Consider the following 16,578-nt stretch of genomic DNA (forward strand, 5'->3'; position numbering starts at 1 on the left):
TTGTTCACGGTAAATACTGTACATTCCAAGCCATGTCAATTATCGTATTGACATACCGTACTGTATATGGACTCCAACATGATAATATGATTCTGAAATAAGGTCAACAATAATTGCAAATTAAAGTACCGCACAGGCCTAATCTACAACAAAATTGAATATTCTAACCTGTTTGATTTTTCATTCCCTTGCTTATTTCCTTCCAGACATTTTCTCTTACGTTGTTGTTGCAATAATGCTTATGGGTCTTGTCGTAGAGGAAATTAAGTTTTGGAATTAAACTGATAAGATTTTCGGTGTCCATTATTAGTTAGGTGAATAAACTATTACGAAATAAAGAAACATCCCGACTCTACTAAAGGAAACAGCTGACTTGCCAGCTGATACATATTATGCCTCCAAACAGCCGGCCGAAAGATCCTGATCGTCTACGAAGTTGAACGAATGTTGATAACCAGCTGGGTGTTGGTGAGAGGGGGCCTGATACATGCACGCAGAGGCATTGCGATACCACGTGTTGGCATAAAATTGAAAGTTATTTTTATTTTTACCTTTATACAAGCTAAACCTTGTATTATCGTGTTACTCGTAATTATTACATCGCAGTATTAGAACATAGCACAAGGATGAGGAGACATGAAATCAGATTCTTGCAGGGAAAGAAACTGTTTATGTTTAGATGAGCTAGTGTTGCTACTACGCCTTTATCACTCGCACATAATACCCCAATACTTTCCCTTGCACTCATTTCTGCAACTTCGAACCTGCTTTTCTTTTCTTCATTACCTTTAGCATGAAGAGAATTAAAGCAGTAAAATAAACTCAATATCGGCTTGTCCATGCGGTACTTACGAAACAGCCAGAAACTACGCCTGTGGCCGTGACAACCAGTAGGAATGCAGGGGCGATATAGGCCTATGAATAGGTTCTAAGAATCTCTAAGAATAAGTTGCCGATGTCCCATCTGCTGCCGTTAACTTGAAGCAGATGTCAGGAGGTATGAAAAACTGAGGCGGTTAATGGAAGGTTCAGTCAGTGTGCCTCAGAACACATGGAAGGCAATGTGGGAAATGAAGAGGTTTATAGTTCAAGAAAGCAGTAAAAACCTAAAACAGTCAACCCTGGACAATTTTTTTTCCAAGTAGGAGCCTAGACTTTTGTGTTTCGAAATGTATTTAATGTCTAATGCAGTATGGAATTTACATAATGTATGGTTACCATCTACTGTTTTAATGTTCTTAGTATTTCTTTTATACCTTGTGCAAGGTTTTATATAATATGTTCTCTTCTTTTATCAAGAATTTTTATAATACAGTATGTTCAATTACAGTATTTTACTTTATCTCTAAAAATACATGTCATGATAATCTAATACAGTATTTATATTGTGGCTTTCTTTTAGCAGCTCTTATATATCAGCCTATTTCAGTATTGTTCACAAACAAGGAAATCTGTTGGCTGTGTGTTTCACATGTATGTCAAAGTACAGAATAAGTTTTCGGGCATTAACTTACCCCGTTTAAGAAGTTTCCTGCTTAGGAAGGTTTTTTTTTTGTGGTCTCTTGAAAAACTTCTTGACAGAGTTTCACTGTAATTCCTTTAAATTTATCCCTAAGTGTATCCACATTACTCCCTTCATTTATCCAACAACTGAATTGTGATTTAAAGTAAGTGCCAAATTCATCAACTTTAGTTTTTCTGTACAATTTCTTGTCTTGTGTGACCCTCTTATTAAGCCTTTTTGGTATCAGTCCTACATCCATTATTACAGCCTTATGGTCACCTATTCCTTCAATTACCTCTGTTTTATTAACAATTTCCCATGGTTTAACCAAGTTTACATCTAGTAAGTTATTGAGACGAGTCGGTTCTTGTACTACTTGTGTATATCCTCCCTCCCAAATTAACTTATTTGCCAGTTTCTATTCATGGGCTTCACTTGCAGCTCCATTCCATTCAACTTCAGGCAAGTTTAAATCTCCCCCAATTATTACCATATCATTATTATTGTTTTTATGAGTATAATCCATTATTTTCTCAAATATTTCCATGTCTCTTTCCTCTCTTCCAGGCCTATATGTTCCTATAATTCCCACCTCCTTCATATTATCACAAACTAATTTTATCCCTAATATTTCATCCCTTTCATTGGTAAACCATTCTTGTGAACAATAAGTTTCCTTCACCAGAGTAAACAACCCCCCTCCCATTTTATTTCCTTGGTCTCTACGATAGACTGTATACCCTTCTGGAAATAATTCTCTATTACCCACCCCTTCTCTCAACCACAATTCCACTCCTATCACCACATCAGTCTCATAAGATTCCATCAATGTACCGAATTTTAATTGTTTATTTACTACACTCTGACAGTTTACCAAGAGCAATCTCAGACCCCCTCCCTCCCTAAAACTTGACTGTTGCAATTGGGTAACTTGAAATTCCTTACTTTCCTGAGTTTCATTTTCTAGTTGACTGAGCCAGCTTGAATACAGCTGGCTCTTTCTACTAGTTTTCCTGGTCAGTATTATAACTCAAGGGAGTTGCCTTTTTTACAGTAGGCCTACATATCTTAAGATTAATAAAATTTAGAACAATATTAGCAATCTTTTGTTTACCTGAATTGTTTAGATGAAGGCTTTGTGTAACAGTGTCTCTCGAAACTGCTGCATTCAATTACCTGAGTATTACAAAAATGTTTACAAATTTTAACCATATCTGTATTAATTTTGTCCACTTCAATGTTCACACACGAGTCTCTAATCAAATCATGTCTGTGGGGCACGTTCACTACAAAGACGTTAGTGTGGGTCAGCTGACCTAGTGTACAGTTAAGTTGAGAAATGACATTCTTAGCGTCATTTTGAGCTATGTTGTTCATCCCGCCGATGATCACTACTGCATCACGACTTCCGAGATTTCTTGCTGCCTGCTCCGTGTTTTCCAACACCTTCTTGATTGGGGCCCCAGGATAGATGACGGCCGATGCTGCAATATCTTCATTGTTCATTTCCTTTGCAATTACTCTCACCTGGCTATAACCAAATATAAGAATGTTCAACACTTTCGCTGGTGCACTGTGTGGGATTTTAGGCCTAACATTGCCGCGTCTCGTAATGGAGTTTGCGCTATACGTTTGACTGCTTCCCTTACGGATAAGTCCTTGCGTAATACTTACTTCCCTCAGGGCTGAAAATCTATTTTTGGTATCAATTACAAAGTTGTCCTTATTTAACTGCACACTTTTCCTCCTAGAATCTGAAGCAACTTGACACCACATGCTAGAATTCACAGAGCCACCTGTGTTCTGAGTGTTTACTGGTACCAGTACTTTCGATTCCAGTAAACGTACCTTCTCCTTTAAAATCTCATTCTCCGCTTTTAATGCTTTAAAGAGAGAATTACAAGTACATTATCATTGCCTCCATCCTCCAAGGAATGAGACGCCAGTGATTCGTTGACCGTTGTAGGCCTAGGTTTGTTACCAGTCCCGCTATTCAAATTGCACTCGCCACAGCTCACACAGGTCCAAGTATCTTCATTTTTAGCAAAACCAGCACTACAGATACACTCAAAATGGTACCAAATTAAACACTTTTCACACTGGATACCATTCTTCACTCGCTTCTTATTTACACCACACTTATTCCTGATTATTTTGAAAGAGAACCGGCAGCTATCTTCACTTACATCCTTTGCTGGCGCCATCTTAAAGGATCTCAAACATTCCCAGTCCTTAGAGGATTAAATTAAAAATAGCACATTTGAATATTTTCAGCACAATAATTGAGAAACATTATTGATCGTCACAATCACAACAGTGCTCCAACACAAATTCGGAAATGTTAAAACATGAAACTCTGCACTGTTTTGTATGTAGTCCATTTGTCTACTTGTTTTGCAACACATTTCCAGTGTCTCAGTAATGGGAATGGGTATTACCTAGTGATGGGCTAGCGACGGAATTGAGTAATGTGCTTTTAGAATCGGTGTACTCGACTCCAGATTCGAGTCCAAGCATACTAGTGTCACTATCTGTGGACATGTCTTAGAACTATAATCTACTGTATTGGAGTGCACGGCATTCAGGGTCACCCACAGAATATTTTTGTGGTGGGGATTGCAGTATGTTTGCTGTTGATGATTGGTTTTGTTGTCATCGGCCGTCATTTATTTGATTGTTACGATAATTATTATCATCATGGGCACCGAAATTTATGACTTACTAACGAACTGTCAACTTGCAAGATAGACAAGTAGGACCTAAGATGAGCATGGGATGGGAACAGTTTTCCCACTGTGCCCCCCAACTTTTAGAATGCCAATAACGGCAGCGTTCTTCTATTATTATTATTATTATTATTATTATTATTATTATTATTATTATTATTATTATTATTATTATTATTATTATTATTATTATTGTGCAGCCTGGAAGTAGCCACCAGGGAATTGTTGACAGCTATGAAATACTATTCCCGCGACGTCCTTGTAGGAAAACGTGTAATAATATTGTGTGGAATAATGACAATATTACTGCCAGAGAAATTTACTGCAAAGATACATGTGTAGGGCGTTCAGAAACATATATGTGCTGTAGTATCACTTATTGGTATTGTATTCATGCAGTCTGCATAAATAACATGCAAATCTATCTGATTGCTATTTTATTAAATCACATTAACATTCACCGGCCAGTGGCTAAGTGGGGTGCTCCCTTTAATACCTGTAATTGTACATTTCGTCAGACAATTAACACACAAAGGATTGGGTTTATATCAACCTTTAAATGACAACATTAGTGTTGTAGGTGTCGAGCATTGTTGCTCTACGTCATGTTTCCTGTGTGAGAGAGAATTGCTGTATTTACAGAACCCTGTTACAACTGTGGGCACTTTGATCACCCTTGACCAGCAACAGAATTACAGTATATATTTTTGTTGCTGTAGGAAGAAAAATGTTGATATTCACTGACCTAGAGAAAAGGAGAGCACAAAATATTTATTTTAAGTAGGTTAATAGATTTTTTTATGTAAGTAATACATTACAAAATTGATTTTCTGTTATTAAAGTACATTTTTACATTGTTTACATAACTATGTTACAGTCTTTACCTGGGTATGTACTATGATCCTTGTCAGTCCCACGATGGTAATGTAATTGCCCTTCAGGCATTCTCACACTGATTTTGTGTACTGCATTCAGGTGTTTTAGTGTCCGACTCATTGGCTGAGTGTTGAGGCCTGCGGTTCAGAGAGTCCCGGGTTCGATTCCCGGCTGGGTCGGGGTTTTTAATCTCCTCTGATTAATTTTTCTGGCCCGGGGACCAGGTGTTTGAGTTTGTCCCAACACTTTCCTATTAATATTAATACAACACACTACACTACCAACCACCACAGAGAAATGCAATAGTGATTACATCCCTCCACATAGGATTGGCATCAGGAAGGGCATCTGGCTGTAAAACAGGGCCAAATCCACCCTGCGACATAGTTCACACCCACGACCCTGCAGGTGTGGGAAAAGCAGTAGAAAAAGAAGAAAGAAGAAGATTCAGGTGTTTTAGCATGGTGTTTGTACTTCTGTTGTAAGGTATTATTACATATGTTGCATACAGCTTTATTGGGAACAGTTTCAGAGACATTAAAGAAGTCCCATACAGCCGATCCCTTCATACTTGACATTGTTGGTTTTTACAGTACTGTTTAAATCCCGAAACTATTCTTCAACCTTCGCTCAACTTCTAAAAACTGCAATACACTCCGTTTTGTTCCTTTGCACAGTCATGTGTTGCAATAATAAACGTCAAAAGAGAGGGTGTATTTTGTTCATTGCATTCCATCAGCTGTTTAGCTAGAACAAGGCTAATAGGCTAAGGTTACAATAAGTCTGTCATACTAACTACTGATCATGTTAGCATATCTATGGCATAATGGCTACCTGAGATCTAACTTTCCAGTAGCGAAACAATACAATGTGTGCAGAAAGACCCTGTATAAAAGTAACACGTGTTTAAAATGCGCTAAATATAACAAACGTACCATGACAGTGATTTTAAACAACAACAACAACAACAACAATAACAATAATAATAATGTTATGAGTTTTACATCCAACTACATACATTTTTATGGTTTTCGGAGATGCCGACGTGCCAGAATTTATTGTAGTCCCCCAGTTCTTTTACGTGCCAGTAATTCTACCGACACGAGGCTGACGTATCTGAGCACCTTCAAATACCACCGGACTAAACCAGTATCAAACCTGCCAAGTTTGGCTCAGAAGGCCAGATAAGCTAGTATATATTATCAATATTAGAATAGATGGCATATTCATTGGAGTGGACGAGAGACGCCGTGAACGGATATTTTCATATTTTTTAAATGCGTATTTAGCTGTAGTATTATCGTTCTCAAGTCATCATCAAATTTAGGTTATTCCTTTTGCTCATTCATTATGATTTTTTTAATATCGTACTGTAGTATTGCAATCCCATAAAATCTCAGCAACCACTTGTACACATGCTTCATCCTCCAAGAGTGGGCAAGAGAGCGAACATGTAACGTCATTTAAAGATAAAAATTTCATTGTTCCGTATTGAAAAGTATCACAGTTAAAATTGGAATAATAAATAAAGAGGTTCAACCTATTCAATACAAAAGAATAAGAAATGCAGTGATTACATTCTTATTTAATAATAAGTAGAAGTGGTACCGGTTTCGACCCTAGTCCAGGTCATCAGCTGATTAAAACATGAAAAACAATGCATAGGAAAAAGAAAATAAAAGATCAAGTTCACTCCGGATCAGTAGAAGAGGCGATATAAAAATGACGGGGGTAGACACTGTAAAATTCAGAAGAAGTAAAATTCAAGTCACTTAAAAGAAACAGTGCGTAATTTTCTGAATGGCAGTATGGCACACGCAGTGTTAGGCAAAGTCTTATAATGTTTATGAAAAGCGGAGAACGGTTAAATGAGCTAGCTTGTATACACTGTCAGGCACAAAGTCATAACACAATTGAAGCCATTCAGAAAATTATGCACTGTTTCTTTTAAGTGACTTACATTTTACTTCTTCTGAATTTTATAGTGTCTACCCCCATCATTTTTATATCGCCTCGTCTACTGATCCGGAGTGAACTTGATCTTTTATTTTCTTTTCCCTATGCATTGTTTTTCATGTTTTAATTGGCTGATGATGACCTGGACTAGGGCCGAAACCGATACCACTTCTACTTATTATTAAATAAGAATGTAATCACTGCATTTCTCATTCTTTGGTATTGAATAGGTTGAACCTCTTTATTTATTATTTCAATTTTAAGTGTGACATCATGCTGTCATCGAGCCTTCGCAAGTGAAACGAGTCCGAACCTGGACTCGAAAGTGTCGAGTACCATGATTCCAGGCATCACTCGTGCACATCACAAGTATTACCATCTTTAGCCACAGCTATGGTTGTGATTCGATCAGGCATGCTCAGGATGCAATCTCGAATGTTCTCTTATGGCACTGACTCAAGTTAGGTTGTGTGTATAACAGAAAACAGTTTTTCATATGTTATGATCTAGGTTGTGTATTTAATTTTAAATTTGTAATATAAGTTATGCTATGTGTAACACCTGTAAATAATCTTTCATGTACGGTATTCTAAATTGTTCAGGAAACTTCAAGTTGTATGTGTATTAACTCAAGAGAACTCGGGATTAAGGTTATGTTAAGCTTATCGCTTGTAAATAATATTTTGTGTGTTCTAAGTTGTGTTGACTTAAGTGAACACTGGTACCTTGATGTGCAAAGGTCATCTGTATAGTATTCTATGTCTTTTTGGATATCTTTAGGTACTGGTAATAGGCTGTAATGACAAACTTGTTTCAAGAGAATTCTAGAATAAGAACTTACCAAGGATTTCTGGATGTTAATTGTAGAACCTTCCAGGTATTTCCTATTAATATTTGTTGTGAGAAATCAGAATTATCCATAATTATAGCCAGTATGTACATAAAGTGTGTTGTAGTCAGTAAGTCTGAGTTCAGGGAGTGCAGCGAGTTCAGTTGATGTTATGTTGTGAAATATGAATTTCATTTCTTTTAGTGAAGTAAGTTCTTATAGTACATTTGTATCGATACTGCTCGGTGAATCAATTGTGATTTTCTGTGTATTTTGTAAAAGTTGTGCAGTGAGTTGTGAAAATATAATATACTAGTAGTTACCTGTGGCTTCGCTTGCATGGATGTTGTAACTTGTTAAAAGTAATCCTTCCTCAGTACTGTACTAAAACATTATCTGAAAATCCATAAAGTATAAAAATTCATCGAAAAATTGAGTTTCATTTATCCCACAAACTTTTTGTAAACCACATTTGTGGTATTGCCTTTTGGGGCTGAGATGACCATGCGACATAGAACTGTATATGTGAGAAACAGTCTTCTCTAGATCCTGTGATCTGGAGGTAACAATCTATCACTAATCCAGGGTGACTTGTATTCTCCAGGTTTATTTTTTAAGTTTTTGAATAAAAAATTGCTGGAATGAAGAGATTTCTTTTTAACTTGATGGCTTTTTTGTTTTGTGTGGTTTACTGCTATGAAAAGGTTGGAGCTCTTGGCAGGAGGGTGTTTGTAATGAAAAGATACAGCTCACTCTGGAAGGAATTATGTGTACGTATACACTTAGATTGGCAGGCTCGTGCAATGCAAACGAACAATTAAAATTATCTGAAAGGGTAATGGACACGGTTTTAGAGGGTATGAGAATAGAGAAAGATGTAGGATAAGATGGATAAATTTAAAAGATCATTGTATACAAGTGTAGAAGATGCAGTGCCTAGAGAAAGATATAGGATAAGATGGATACATTTAAAAGATCATTGTATACATGTGTAGAAGATGCAGTTTTCCGTGGTTTTCCATTTTCACACCAGGCATATACTGGGGCTGAACCTTAATTAAGGCCACAGCCGCTTCCTTCCCACTCCTAGCCCTTTCCCACCCCTCCATTGCTGTAAGACCTATCTGTGTCGGTGTGATGTAAACCCACTTGTAAAAAGACAAAAACAGAACAAAGATAATCTGAATATATCATTATGGAGGTGATCACAACCTCACAGAGGCTTGCAGATCTGCAAGTGAATTGGGATAACATTCTAAAGTAAAAATACGAAGGCCATCTGGAAAGTTGTACCCGTTTGCGCAATAAAGACACAGGAGTAAATATTAACAAATATACACATTTTTATTGGAAAGAGCATACTTTACACTACTTCTCCACATAATCTCCAAGCAAATTTAGGCATTTGTCATAACGTGGGACGACTTTTTGTATTCCAGCGTCATAATCCTCTGCCGCCAGTGTATTGAGATACGTAGTCACGGCTCGTTTAAGTTCTTCATCGCTGTCAAATCTTTTTCCCACCAGAAAGTCTTTAAGCTTTGTAAAGAGATGAAAATCCAAAGGAGCCAAGTCCGGGCTATACGAGGGATGGTTGAAGGTTTCCCACTTGAATTGCAGGAAAAGTTGTTGTGCTATCGCAGCTGCACGAGGCCTGGCATTGTCATGAAGGAGAATGATGCCTGTAGACAATAGACCTCGCCGTTGATTTTGTATTGCCCGCCGTAATTTCTTTAATGTTTCACAATACGCATTAGCATTAATTGTGTCTCCACGGGCCATAAAATCAATGAGCAGTACACCTCGGCGATCCCAGAAAACGGTTGCCATAAGTTTCCTGGTGGAGAGAACTGTCTTGAATTTTTTTAGTTTGGTTGGTGAATGAGCATGATGCTACTCCATTGACTGTCGTTTACTCTCAGGTGATGCATAACAAACCAATGTTTCATCCCCAGTAATGATACGAGTCAGGAAAGAGTCTCCTTCATTGGAATAACGTTCCAGAAACGTCAGTGCTGCAGCCATACGCTTGGTTTTGTGCTCCTCTGTAAGCATGCGAGGGACCCACCTTGCACAGATTTTTGAATAATGTAGATGGTCTTTGACCATTTCATGAACAATTGTTCGAGACACATTAGGAAAATGTTCACAGAGTTCATCAATTGTGACGCACCGATCGTTCTTCACGCATTCATCTACTGCGCTCAGCTGTTGGTCTCCTCATCGTGTGTATTCCCCCTCCCTAGGTTGAAGTTGCGACACCAACGCCGAACAGATGACTCGTCCATCACATTGTCTCCATACACCTTTGTTAATTGGCGATGAATATCACAAGGTCGAACGTTTCGTGCATTAAGAAATTTAATCGCAGCTCTCACTTCACAACTGGCGGGGTTCTCAATTTGTTTAAACATTTTAAATGATCACAGACACAACACAGGCAATGCTAGCGTAACGCAGCTTGCACAGAGCAGGCAGACAAGCCACTGACGCGGTCTGACCTTGCCCAGCGGCTACCCGAGTCGTCAGCGCTTCATGCGGCGCTAACGGGTACTACTTTCCGGATGGCCCTCGTATATGGAGTACTGGTATGTATGATTAAAATGAACAAAAATGAAATGTTTAAGACTTCTAAATAGACTTGCATTATACTTGGTATTACAGAGGAAATGCTATAGAAGAGGAGGAATTGGTCGCTGATCTCATTAACAACTTCGTAGTTCCTGAAGTCCAGAAGGAAATGGTACGTAAGAAGATTAAAGCACGGCAGGAAAAATATCTTCGTGCTGCCCATGAAGCCATTTACAATAAGTTGGATCCTATGAAGCATCAACTACCTACTAAAACTCCTGTTGATGCTGCTGCAACTTCTGGTGAACAGGGTGAGTTTTGAAACCTCTCTTGTGTATTAAACAACATACTCTAGGGTTAGTTATGTTAACAGAGGGTTATTTATTTTTCCTAAAGGGTAGTCCCTTATGAATATAATTTTGATTAATCTATTGCACTTTCTCAATGATAAAGACATGTAATGTAAAACAAAAGCTAAAGGTTTCCACCTATTCAATACTATTTATTGTAACCTTAAAAATGTTACATATACTTGTTGAAACTAGTATACATGTATATATATATATATATATATATATATATATATATAACTTTCTTAAGGTTACAACAAATAGTATTGAACAGGTGGAAACTTTTAGCTTTTGCTTTACAGTATATTGCTCTGCAATATGGAATAATATGAAATTTATTACCTTTGATAAAGACATGTACTTTACAAGTAGAGATCTGAAAATTTTTCATTTGTGATATATGTCAATATTTGAGTTGTGGACTCTGTAACAGGTTTCTATAACTGTAAAGTGAAGTAACAATTTTTTCACATTTTTGAAAGTGCAAAAATAAATGTGAATTTAGAATCAAAATGCAAATCACTTAATAGATGCAATCTATATAAATAAACTTGTAGGGGGGTCACCTGTCTCTAATTTAGTTTATTTTGCCAATTTCTCAGATATTTATCCGGTTTAGGTCAACTTAAGACTGTTTCAGTGGTTTCTAGCTTTTGTATCTGTTTGTTTGTTTGTTTGTTTGTCTGTTTGTTCCACCATCAGGCAAAACTGCTTGATAGATATCTATCAAACTTCATATTTAGAGTATAGATATAGTATAGGTTTAGATATGCATATAATTTAAAAATTGCTGAATATACTGGGGGTTTATAGGAAGACTAGAACAGTTATTTTCAATTTTCTCTTATACTATTGATTTTCTGTAAAATCCGTAGACTATATGTGATATGTCCGTTCATTATGAACAACTTTTGTTATGTACATACCGGTTACCATGGCAACATCTCAGGCTGCTTGCCAGTAGGGAAGTAATGTAATGTAATTTTTGTCATTATTCCTGTAAACTCATGGTTGTTCGTTGGATAGAAGGCGAGAGAGAGACATCAAGTTGCCACTCTGCAGGATATTTACAGAATACCGTTGGAGGTTACAGTCGTCCTCCAATAGCACTAAGGGTGGATGTTAATATTTCAACACTATCATGGAGTTTAGCCCATTTGTTCACATCATAAAATGTTTTTTGCCATTTGCTACAATGTTTACTGTATTTCTCTTCTACTTCCAATTTCTGCTTCAATTTCTTGTCTCTGCCTTGCCTCTTTAGGCTTAAGTAATAACACCATAAGTCATCTTCTTATCTATCAATCTCTGCTCCTAAATTTCTCCTCTGTTACCGCTTGTTTTTAAAATTGGTAACTCATATCATCACAATTTAGTGAGGGACATTTCATTTTTCCAATACATCCGCTTCGTATTTACATATTTGTCCTATCCAGCTGATCTCAGTTATTATCCTATTTCAATTAATGTCAACTTTCCTTCTTAATTTCTCTGTATATATATATATATTAGCTGATGTACCCGTGCTTCGCTACGGAATTCTACATTGTATACAGAATTCTAAGTTAGGTAGTGTACACGTTGTGAGCAAGATTGTAGGAAATTGCATAGCTCTTAACGTTACCCTAGAAACGTGACGGGGAAGTCACCAAACATCTTTTCTCATATGAAGACTGAGTTAAGGAATTTTCACTGTAATGGTAGACCCGCTTGCATACCATCAGTTACAATCAGGTTGGGGAGCTTTCATTATAATGGTAGACACGCACACTCCACCTGCCTTTTTACATCCTCAAAAAGACTGTCTTAGTGGTTTTCCCAACTGAAATTAACATACATTACAATGACGTCAGTAGGAATGGAGCGATTAAAAGAAATGCTTTCATATGAAACATTCGATCAAATGAAAAACCACACATTTTCTCACTAACAGTCCAAACAGTCCAAAGTTCCAAAGCTAGAATGACCAGGCCGCAGGCTGCCGTGAGCCGTGAACACTCCCTATTCTGCAGGGAGGGGGTCGAATAGTGGCGACTTCCAGGGCAAAAACTATGCCCTTTTACTAATCTGTTTCCTAGGAATACCCCGATGAGTCTGAAAGTATCAATTCACTACACTGGCAGCGGAAAAATCTATCTGACTTGGAGGCAAATTTTTCCTCCAAGCCAGAGGAGAAACCCCCTCTTTACTGCTAATTTGGAATAAAATGAATGTAGAATTTAATAAAAATGAAAAGGAAGAAGCTTTTCATAAGAAACGGCTCTTTTCAGGGTTGAATTTTGAGTTATTTAGTGAATTGTGATGCTATAATTTGGAATAGCCCTAATTGTTATTCTAGACCAGGCCATACTACTACTACTCTACTAAGTGAGCCTCTGCCTTAAGTATGCCCACTGCTCATTCAAAACAGCGAGTCAGAGTAGAGATCGAATAGCTGGAATCCTATGATGAACCAGTGTGTTACGTACCAGCTGTATCAGAAAATGTATGAACCAGATTAATGGCATGCTAAAGAAGAAAGTTTTATAACTCCCCGGCTATTTCCCTTCAATATTCAGTCAGGCTATTATACTCGGTACGCAGCAGTAATCCCATCTATCGGAGTTGAGAGGCAGCATAAGAGACAAAGAACATCACAACAAACAATGATCAATATAATGTTATTGTTGATCAATGTTATGCGCTTTCGATATTGTAGGCCGTTACATTTAGTTTTCTTCCCACTCTGAAATACCACTCTCATTATAGTCGGTACGTTAAAACTGAATAAAACATAAATGACCGGAAATTGTATTCTCTATAACTTTTGTTATGTAGTACTTTCAGATAGGATCAATTACATAGGTGTTTAAAAATTACATTTTTGGTGCCTTCCCCTAAACTACAATTTCATCCAGGGAGAATAAAATTGTTTATAGCTTAGACTGTAGTTATTCCCCCATTCTATATACCGATTTTCATTAAATTCTGTTAACCCATTTTCTCGTGGCTTGGCGTTGATATGGACTTAGCAACAAAAATACAAATTCATGAATATCTGTGTTATCATAGCCGGTACAGTAAAAATGTATGATATGAATGGTCGGAAATTTAATTTCTTTATAACTTTGGTTATGTAGTATTTATCAATATGATCACTAATAATATAAATATTCGAGAATTAAATTGTATGCCTTCCACTAAACTACCATTTTATTCAGCGCCAATTAAATTATTTATAGCATGAATTGTAGTGGCTTATTCTCCGACTTCGCATACCAATTTTCAGTGAGATAGGACCACTAATAATGTAAATATTTAAGAATTAATTTTTAGGCCTTCCCCTAAACTACCATTTTACTCAGCGTGAATAAAATTATTTATAGCTTAGATTGTAGCGTCTTGTTCCCCAACTTCGTATACCATTTTTTATTAAGATAGGACCACTAATAACATAAATATTTGAAAACTAGCTGTAGTACCCAGCGTTGCCCAGATAGTTTCTGAATATTTACCTTTAAGATTTGCATTACCAGTTAGTTATGTGTGATGTAAATTTTTATAGAATTCCTTTTTGACTTGCAGATTGATATGTTATGATCTATTATGTAGTTTTAAAATTATTTAGATGTGTTTGATTTCAAGTTTTAGATTATTTAGTTTTCGAGTAAAACTTCGTCCTTATGGAAGCTCGAATCTACTGGGAAGTATCTGAGCCTGTCAAAAATTAATAAGTGATAACTATATGTATTTAGCCGTCGCACTATAGATACGATGTACAGGATTTCAACTGTCACTGAGACTGTCCCCCTCCCGCCCTCCACCACTAAGAGATATAAAATCTGGATTGTCACCATTCATCTCAGTGACCCAGAAAACTGTAGATTCGACACTGTTTTCGATTATTTTTATATCTCACTCCCCCTCACCCACACCTCAAAGGGGGCTGAACATGAATTTTAAAAAATTCGGAGTGTCACTAATTATTTCAGCTACCACGAAAACTATGGATTCGATAATATTCTAGATTATTTTTATACCACACCCCTCGCCCCCTGCCCATAAGGGTGCTAGGGGTGTCTTACCCTTACGTGGTTTGTCTCCTGATACTAATTGATAAGTGTACCAAGTTTGGTGAAATTGCTCCAGTGGTTTAGGAGGAGATGTGTCATTTACACACCCACACACCCATGCACACACATCAATTTTTATATATAATAATAAGAAGAAGATAATATTTTTATATGTAGTTTTTCGATTAATTTTATATCTCACCCCCTTCGCTCCCCACTTGGACTTGCAAAAAATCCGGAGTAATACTATTCATCTCAGAGACCCTGAAATCTATGGATTCGAAACTGTTTTTAATTATTTCTATATCTCACCCCCCCCCCCCTTTTGCTCCCCACCTAAAAGGGGCTGGACTTTAAAAAATTCTAGAGTATTACTTTTCAACTCAGCGACCCTGATAACTATGAATTCGACACTATTCTCGATTATTACTGTGACTACACCCCCCCTTGACCCACTCCCTTAAGGGCGCTAGGGATGGTTTACCCCCCACAGTGATTGTCTCCTGATAGTAAGTAATTCGCGTACCAAGTTTGATTGAAATTGCTCCAGTGGTTTAGGAGGAGATGTGTCATTTACACACACACTTCCATTTCTATATATAGTAAGATTTTTATACTCGTACTTCACCCCCTTTCCATTCCCGCCCAAAGGAGTTCTATGAGTGCCTTACACAACAGTATATTTTTTCCAGATATTAAGTCTTATTTGTACCAATTTTGGTTGGCAGCTATGCCCAAACGTACATACATAATCTCACTACTCTAGAATCCTGGAGCTGACGTTGCCATGGTTACGGCAGTTCATTTCTTTATCCAATTCCTAGAGCAGGGGTAGTGTGGTGCCAATATCTCCGTAATGGTTGGTTTTAGGGCCTTAAAACATGGTTTTGTTCTTTGCATCAAGAGGATTAAATTGAGCTTTGTCTCGTCCTTATACGACAAATTCGATATTTTGCCTATAATAGTATAAAACCGTTGAGGTTTTCCTATAAAACCCCCGTCTTTTCAAAGATTTTAAAATGATATGCATATCGAAACCTTCCCCGGGGTGAGTATACTCTAAATATGAAGTTTGGTTGAGATCTATCCAGCCGTTTTGACGTGATGGTGGAACAAACAAACAAACAAACAAACAGACGAACACGAACAACCATTTTACTCAGCACGAATAAAATTATTTATAGCCTAGATTGTAGACTTATTCCCTGACTTTGCATACCGATTTTCATTAAGTTCTCTTTAGCTGTTTTCTAGTGATGCGTGTACAGACAGACAGACAGACAGACAGACAGACAGACAGACAGACAGACAGACAGACAGACAGACAGACAGACAGACAGACAGACAGACAGACAGACAGACAGAAATTACGGAAAAGTAAAAAGTGCATTTCCTTGTTACTGTGGACATGATCGATACAGAAATACCATTATTTTCAAATTCTGAGCAATGTACAGACAAAACTCTTATTTTATATATATAGATATATGAGTGCTAATGCCGAAACCAGGACACTGTTTCCTTTGAGGATAAATGCCAAGCTGTTCAAATGTGTAACATTTTGGCCCTGCAAAATATCGAAATATGCAGGCAACTTTAATGATGGTGCAGACCTTCATGTAGGGGTAATTGGTGGCTAAATGTTAAGTCATATCAAACACAGATTGCACAATCGCCGCTCAATTTGTTGAGATGTAAAACTTTGGTCCAATGA

The 16,578-nt window shown here is 37.2% G+C and overlaps 1 protein-coding gene across 1 annotated transcript in view; it reads left to right on the top strand.

Annotated features, from left to right (window-relative positions):
- The window catches only part of LOC136877696 (cilia- and flagella-associated protein 91-like), a 156,895-nt gene that overhangs the window by 113,355 nt on the left and 26,962 nt on the right, over positions 1–16,578 (top strand). The window contains exon 13 of the mRNA XM_067151908.2: positions 10,556–10,773. Within this exon, the coding sequence (XP_067008009.2) occupies positions 10,556–10,773 (218 nt within the window). The remainder of the gene's footprint in view (positions 1–10,555; positions 10,774–16,578) is intronic.

The sequence above is a fragment of the Anabrus simplex genome, chromosome 7 (assembly GCF_040414725.1).
Source record: "Anabrus simplex isolate iqAnaSimp1 chromosome 7, ASM4041472v1, whole genome shotgun sequence".
Classification (NCBI taxonomy): Eukaryota; Metazoa; Arthropoda; class Insecta; order Orthoptera; family Tettigoniidae; genus Anabrus; species Anabrus simplex.